At 40.6% G+C, this 7,771-nt stretch overlaps 1 protein-coding gene across 1 annotated transcript; it reads left to right on the top strand.

Moving 5' to 3' along the window:
• Positions 1–516: 516 nt before the first annotated feature.
• On the top strand, positions 517–2,533 carry LOC121801275 (myb-related protein 2-like). Its single transcript, XM_042200729.1, has 6 exons — positions 517–805; positions 881–957; positions 1,041–1,086; positions 1,164–1,224; positions 1,313–1,382; positions 1,809–2,533. Exons 1-6 carry the CDS (start codon positions 643–645, stop codon positions 2,358–2,360), a joined length of 969 nt encoding a protein of 322 aa, XP_042056663.1. The 5' UTR covers positions 517–642; the 3' UTR covers positions 2,361–2,533.
• Positions 2,534–7,771: the final 5,238 nt, after the last annotated feature.

Here is a 7,771-nt window from a genome sequence, read left to right as displayed (position 1 = left end):
GGGATAATGGGATGGACCTAATTAGTCATGTAAAAAGATGTGATTTACCTTGTTCCCATGCCATTTACTAATGATCACACTTCTCTCTAGGTGTTTCTTTTTTTTTTTTTGAGGGGTCCCCATAAAATTGTGCTATGCTTTAAAAATGAAGCATCAATTATGTTTCAAGAGAATAGATACCATTGATCCCACCCCCTCCACAATTCAAGTAAATGAGATGATTCATCACTTTATTTACTGAGGTTTGGTTTTCCAATACTATCAAGATTAGCATTGATGCTTCAGTCAAAATTGAACTTGTTTGGTTGACAACATAATACTAATATCATAAGATAGTAGTAAGTAAATTCCTCCAATCCAAATTCCACATCAAAGAGGGGAAGGGAATAAATATTATTCCACCAATTAATTCCAGGAATACAATTCGCATAATCACAGAAAAATGTATGAGTGTGGGATCTATTCCTGCACCTATTTGTAAGGTGTTAAAATTTTCAACAAAGCCACATTGTGAAGAGCAGCTGTCGGAGAATTGGAATTGAATCTTCTCTCTCTGGCCCTGTTCAAGATTCCATCCCCTCTCTTCATATGTTTATATTAAGAAGACATAGTAGCAACATTCGGCCTAAATTGTAAGCAGGAATGTATCATCAGCAAGGGAAGAGCATTCAAGCTTCAACAAGAATGCCGGAATACGAGGATTCAACGCTAGTTCTCTCCACGGATGCTAAGCCGAGGCTGAAGTGGACTCCGGACCTGCACGAACGCTTCATCGAAGCAGTCAACCAGCTCGGCGGAGCAGAGAGTAAGAACATCCCAATTCTCAACCATCATCACAACCATCAAATCATTCATTACTTATACTACTTGATCAATGCAGAAGCCACTCCAAAATCAGTTTTGAAACTTATGGGAATTCAAGGCCTCACTTTATACCACTTGAAGAGTCACCTTCAGGTAAACATTTCCCAATCAAAATTAGTCAAAAACATGTAGTACTATAAAAATAAAACCTCAATTGCCAATTTTTTTTGCTGCAGAAATACAGGCTGGGTAAAAACATTAATGGGCAGGCATACAAGCATTGTAAGACATCTTATAATTTGTGGAAGTTAAGTTTTGTTGACATGTCACACACTTACTTAAACAACCTCTTGTTGAAGCCATGCCGCCGGAAACCGGATCACAAACCAACATCCCAAACACAGTAAACCAGACAAACAAGTATGAGAAACAGATAATGTTTTCATCAACTGCTCAGTACATAACCATAACTATCTAACCACTTACATATCCTGTTTTATTTCAACAGAAACACGCACTTAGGCGAAGCCATAGAAATGCAGATTCAAGTGCAAAGAAGGATACACGAACAGCTCGAGGTAAACATGTTAGTATGCCTTGAATATGTATAGTTTGCCGGGGGTCTCGCTGTGCTATGTTTCTGTTTTATTCCCTAATTGTTATATTGGGCCTTGCCCGTCATCTGTGTCTATTTATATAGAAGTAGGGCACACAACTTTGTAATATGAAAACAATCTGAATACAATATGTTCTTCGTTTCCTGCGCGTGGACGTAGTCAACACAACGTTGGTGAACCATGTAAATTCTGTGTCTCTTTACGTTTCTGTTTGTCTCGATTACACAATTGCTCTATTCTGTCACAACAAAACACGTTTTCCTTTTCGGATTGTCCCATTAAAAATGAATCGTTTCCTAAAAATGGAAACAATACCGTTTCTACTTTTTCCTCTCTGTTATTTTAATGTTTGTTCATTAACTCACAAAACAGCACTGCATAATACAGGTGCAGCGGCATTTGCAGCTGAGGATCGAGGCTCAGGGTAAATATCTGCAGTCTGTGCTAGAGAAGGCGCAGGAGACCCTCGGGGGCCAAAACATGGGAACCATCGGGCTCGAGGCAGCTAAGGTCCAGCTATCCGATCTGGCGTCGAAGGTCTCCACGCAATGTTTGAATGCTGCATTCCCACATCTATCAGGCCTGTGCCTGCACCCAGCGGATTGCTCCATCGACAGCTGCTTGACCTCGTCGTCCACTCTCAGGGACCAGGAGTCGTACAATAGTCTCGTCGGCTTCAGACAGCCGCGCAAGGACAACAACAACGGCAACAGTGATTCAGCCTGCATGAAGCAGAGATGGAATGATGGCGGAATGTTTGACAATCTGTCGATTGGGATTGGAGCTGAAGCAGATGATCTGATGAAAATGGAGAAGATGAATAATACGACGTCGAATCAGATGCAGTTGCCGTTGTTTACGAGCAAACTGGATCTCAACACGGACGACGCGGGCTCAAGCTGTAAGCAGTTGAATTTGAACGGGTTCACATGGTGCTAATGCATACGGACATTTGTACCTAAATGGGTTGAGATGATGCAATTCAGATCAAAATTTAGTAGTACTATTTCGTAGTCTCTTTATTCCTTTTGGTTAAAAAAGTCTTAGTATAAAAATTGCTGGTTTTTTCATAGAATCAAATAATAAATTACTTGTCTTCTTTCTGACTCAAACCTCCTAGTCTGTTAGTATTAGAAGGATGAGGTGTCGTACCAATTAATTGTGATTCATCAAATAGAAAAACAATGAGTTATAATATCCAATAGTATGCATATTATTGTACGTGTATTTGTCCAAAGTGTAATAAGTGAGGTGACAGAGACAAGGAACTGGATGATTATTGAAAAATTCCAGAACAAGTAGTTAATTAGCATACTTGTGTGTCATTCAATTCAATAGAATTATTCATCATTCATGCTGAAAATTCAGTTTGATTGTTTGGGTGGAGAATTCGGTGTTTTTAATGGATGAGTAATGATTATTTGGGCCGCCAAAACTGTCCAGCTATGGTGTAAGAGACTCCACAATAGTTTGGCCAAGCCCAAAGCAAAATCATAAATTCTTGTCCACAGCCACAAAGAAAACTTATCCAGAGTTTTATCAATTGTTGGTATATTTTAATTCAATTAGAATAAAAATTATCAGACTATAATAATTATAAAAAAATGCATAATTTAATTAAAAAAAATTAAAATCAAATCTTCGTTGTATTATAGATACGGGAAAATTATACAACGAAAATTTTATAAAAAAAACATAAAAATAACACCGTCATCGCCTACTCGGTGGCGTCATCGGAATCCTTCATTTCTTCTTCTTCACCGTCGCCGCCGCCGCCTCCGCCTCCGCCGCCCTATATGCTTCCTGAGCCTCTACATGAGCTCGAAGTACACCTAGGGCTGGGGAAAAATACCGAAATACCGAAATACCGGCCTTATCGTACCGAAAAAATATCGAATATACCGAATTTTTGGTATACCGTGACTTTCGGTACGGTATGATACCTTATCGAAAAATTTCGGTAAGGTAACGGTATGGATTTTCAAATACCGCGGTATACCGCTCCATACCGAAATTCGGTATATACCGTAAATTAAGGTATATACCGTAAACTAAGGTATATACCACAAAAATATAAGCAAAATTATATATAAAATATATTTTATATATTTTTAAATTATAAAATCTATTGTGAAATATAAATATAATTATGAATAAATTATATTTAATTTATTTTTAAAATTATAAAATATAAATAATATTCTAAAAACTTTAATTTTCTATTTTAATTGATGTTGAAAGTCAGGTATACCGAACTTCGGTAAGGTATACCGAAAATGAGGTACGGTATCGGTAAGGAAATTCGTCATACCGAAAATAAGGTATACCGAAGTTCGGTATACCGAAAACTTTGGTAAGGTAAAGGTATGATTTTTTCGCATACCGTATTTACGGTAAGGTATACGGTATGGTGGTTTCGGTAAGGTATACCGTACCTACCCACCCCTAAGTACACCCCCTAGGTGACCGGGTCGGTCGCGGTCTCGTACGCTCGGCCTTCTCTTGAAGTTGCTTCATCATCTGCACCTCAAGATTCCTGTTCAACACCGAGACCGGGGTAGCGGTGGCCATCCTTGTGTGCGATCCAGACGCGGCCGCAGAGAGGTGGGAGGCGGCTCTAGCGTCTCGGATAGTGGATTGTTGGCCCTGGGGACGTGGGCGCCTAGAGAGTGTGGAGGGGGGCTCCTCCGAAACATCGTCGTTGAGGTAGATGGTACGTGAGCTGCTACTACTGTTGTAGTTCCGGCGACGCCATATCTTGTCCGCTTTGGACCAGGAGCACGCTCTTCCTCGCAGATGGCCCTGAATTTCGGGCAGTCCTGCAAAACTAGGAATTCTTCCCAATAGCTAAACTTGGGGTACCCTTCAGTATTGTACATCTCTAATGACAATGCCTTTATGTCAGATTCGTTGCGGCCGCTCTCAGCTGTGCGGAGGTTGTTCTCGTATATGCCCGTGAACCTCTTGACAACTTTAGAGATCCTCGACCACTTTTTCCGGATCTGTTCGGGTTTACGCGGGGCGCTATGTAGCGGCTTGAATCCGTTGTACACTACCAGGACGCGCCTCCAGAAGCTTAGGTCGGTCTGATCCGTGCCAACTGCGGCATCCGACGTGATCACGTCCCAGGCCATGGCAATAGCAACGGACTCCGTTGTGGAGTAGTACGTGGACGGCCGTCGACCGCCGCCCTCGCTGCCGCCGCAAGCCTCCTCACTTCCGCCGCCGCCGCTGCCTCGTCTCCCACCGCCTCCGCCACCGCCGCCTCCTCTCCTCGCCTCCACACGTCCGGATGTCTGGGTCTCCGGTAGGCCCGGACTCATGCCCATCATCTGCTCCAATGTGAATTTATCAAAATCAGACACAGGAGATTGGGTAGGTTGGAAGTTGTGAGAAGGGGTATCAGCACACGGATAGTTGATCGCGTCCATGCTGGGTCGGTAATCCCCGAACGCCGATTGGGGACGACCAACGTTCCTCTGATGAGAGGAGGACTGACCCCAAAATTGGGGTGTCTGTTGTCATGGCGGCGATGTCGGACCCCACGACTGGGATGGAGGGAGACTCGATCTCCACGGCAAGGAAGGTGTACAATTGTCGAATCCCGAGTCTCTGTAGCTGGGGAATCACCATCTTCGCCTTGCATATTGAGACAATAAAAATGTAGAGAGTGAAAATTAGGGTGTAAAATGTGTGTGCGGTGAAAATGAGTAATATGTACTCCCTCCGTCCCACTTAAGATGACACATTTTTCTTTTTAGTTTGTCCCAAATAAGATGACACATTTCTATTTTTGGCAACTTTCTCTATCCAATTAATACACTCAACCACTTTTGATCTTCCCAATTTAATATTCTACTCTCTTTCTCTCTCTATTTAATACTTACACCTACTTTTTCTCTCTTCAATTAAACACATTAACTAACAACTCCTAAAATCTCGTACCTATTTTCAAATGTGTCATCTTAGTCGGGACGGAAGGAGTAGTATTTATATAAAAAAACTGAAAAAAATAAAAATAAATAAAAAATGTTTCCCGCGCCGCGGCGCTAGGGAGGGCGCCAAGTACGCTTGCCTTTCCACACCCCCCTCCACCGCTGCGCCCTGCGGCGCCCTATTGTGGATACTCTAAATGACCTAATCTTTTGGCACGACCCTTATCTACGAAAATTAAATTTTTGTACGCAGATCTTGTGCTGCATAAAAGTATGTGTCACATTTGTTTACTTATTTTGTTGATTTAAGGTCACATTTGTTTACTTATTTTGTTGATTTAAGGTCATCACACACCGACAAAATAAGAGGTTGGCTTGTGAAACTTTGAAATTCTTAGGGATATATGGATGCGGGCGGTTGGCTTGTGAAATTTTTAGGAAGATAGGAAGGGAAACTTTGGATAGTTTGTTGAGGTTTTGGATTTGTGTAATTTTTACTCAAACATTTGCCCTTCTGGAAATGGAACAAAGAAGATTATAAGTTTGAGCATGGATTTACAATACCAAAATATAACACTTTCGATTTGAACAGCGTGCTCACCGCCTTGAAGTGAGTGCTTTGGCGTTGTCTAGCTTTGACAATACTAGTAGGTATTCCCATTCCGGTGGAATGTGCGTGTATTTGGTAGAGTGGAAGATATCTCGATTGATTCTGAGATTGGCAGATAATAGGCGTTGAGAGCCTATCCGAGAACGGAGCACCTGTTTTTTATGACTAAGATGAAACCAAGTTGCGCTAGGGTTTGTTACGAACTAGGGTTTTGAGAAAAAGATGTTTTTATTTCTTAATTCTCTGATTATTTTTTGACTCTCTAGTGAACTCTATATATAGAGTTCGAACCCTGTTTGATTCGACTCTACGATTTGGGAAAGAATCAAGAAGAAAACCTGAAAATATTTATCAATTCTAAACTAAACAAAATCGTTCAAAATATGGAAATTAAGATATGCAGCAATAAAATAAAATAAGGAAAAGATCCATTGTAATCTCTAATGAGGCGTGAAGTCCTTGAAATGTGCGGGTCTTGATGTCACACGTTTCGGACGGTCTTTCTTGCTCTGCACGGCACTTGCAGCTCGTCCTCTCATCTTTGCTTGACCTTTGGTGGTTCGGTTGCATGGTTGAGACGTCGAACGTCCAATGTGTCATGCTAAGGGTCCCTTTGCGTCGGCTCTACGTCGGAGTTCCTATCAGCAGACCAAATTGTTATCCTGAAATTTATAGAGGATAATTTTCTATAACAATTGCTATGTGATCGATGAGATTCGAGTTTGGTTTGAGCGTATGGAAGTGCGAGGCAAAGTTGAAATGTGTTCACTTCAAAAAACAAAAAGTTTATGGGATCAACGAAACATAAAGATGATTGGGTGATTATACTAAATAAGGAACAAGTATGTCATTTTTTTATCGTGTCTAAAACTATAATTGCTTTATATTTGATATTTTTTTTGAATTACAATCGATGCATCTGGGCTATGGATCGTATAACTTTGAATGCCTGGGATATGTGGAAGTAGAGTGGTTGGCTTGTGAAATCCCTGATGAGTTAGGTAGATAGGAAGGGAAACTTTGGATAATTTGTTGAGATTTTGGATTTGTGTAATTTTTGCTCAAACATGCCATTCTGAAAATGGAACAAAGAAGATTATTGTTTCTAGAGATAAATTATAAACTTTTTCCATATTTTCAAAATAAAATAAAATATTGACATTCGAATACAATTTCAGGAAATTAAAAAAAAACGTTCGTAAAAAGTGTAACCCCAAATATGGAGTTTCATTGTTAAAAACCCATCATCTTGCATTCATGATTTGGTTGGAAACTTCAGAACCATCTTTTATACATTTTGGATAAATTGTTAAAAAATGAGATGTAGTCAAGACTGAAAGATGCATTCATGATTTGATTGGAAACTTATGTTGATATTAAACTATTACTATTTGAGTCCATTCGGAGACATCCTAAAAATTAGAATGATATAGACAAAATTAACATGTCTTGTGCACAAGATGCATGCATAAATAGAGAAATATAGTATTATTAGTGATTAATCACCTAATTACATTAAAAAAACTAATTATAGAAAGTGGGCCATTGATGGGCCCAGGCCTGGGCCGGACCTAGACTGAGCTTCTTATGGTCCTGGGCCTAGGTCGGGCATGGGTTTACAAAATGGTCCAATTGACGCCCATCTCAACTAATGAGCCCAGCCCGGTCCGCTTCGTTCACTAGTGGGCCGGGCCTAAGCCGAGTCGAGCCGGGCTGGCCGGCCCAGTTGACAACTCTAAGTAGACTTCTAACCCAACCCTAGATGGGAATGTAAAGTTTATGATACTTTAGACTAATTTTCAAAT

The sequence above is a fragment of the Salvia splendens genome, chromosome 4, assembly GCF_004379255.2.
Source record: "Salvia splendens isolate huo1 chromosome 4, SspV2, whole genome shotgun sequence".
In the NCBI taxonomy this organism is placed as follows: domain Eukaryota; kingdom Viridiplantae; phylum Streptophyta; class Magnoliopsida; order Lamiales; family Lamiaceae; genus Salvia; species Salvia splendens.
The sequence above is the reverse complement of the archived record's forward strand: the minus strand, read 5'-3'. Positions and strand labels throughout refer to the sequence as shown.

What these genes read in the sequence shown, in the direction of transcription:
- LOC121801275 (XM_042200729.1), top strand. Translation starts at nt 643, where the DNA reads ATGTATCATCAGCAAGGGAAGAGCATTCAAGCTTCAACAAGAATGCCG. An exon ending in CCAGCTCGGCGGAGCAGAGA is followed by an intron (nt 806 to 880) that starts GTAAGAACATCC and finishes TGATCAATGCAG; the next exon opens with AAGCCACTCCAAAATCAGTT. An exon ending in ACAGTAAACCAGACAAACAA is followed by an intron (nt 1,225 to 1,312) that starts GTATGAGAAACA and finishes TTATTTCAACAG; the next exon opens with AAACACGCACTTAGGCGAAG.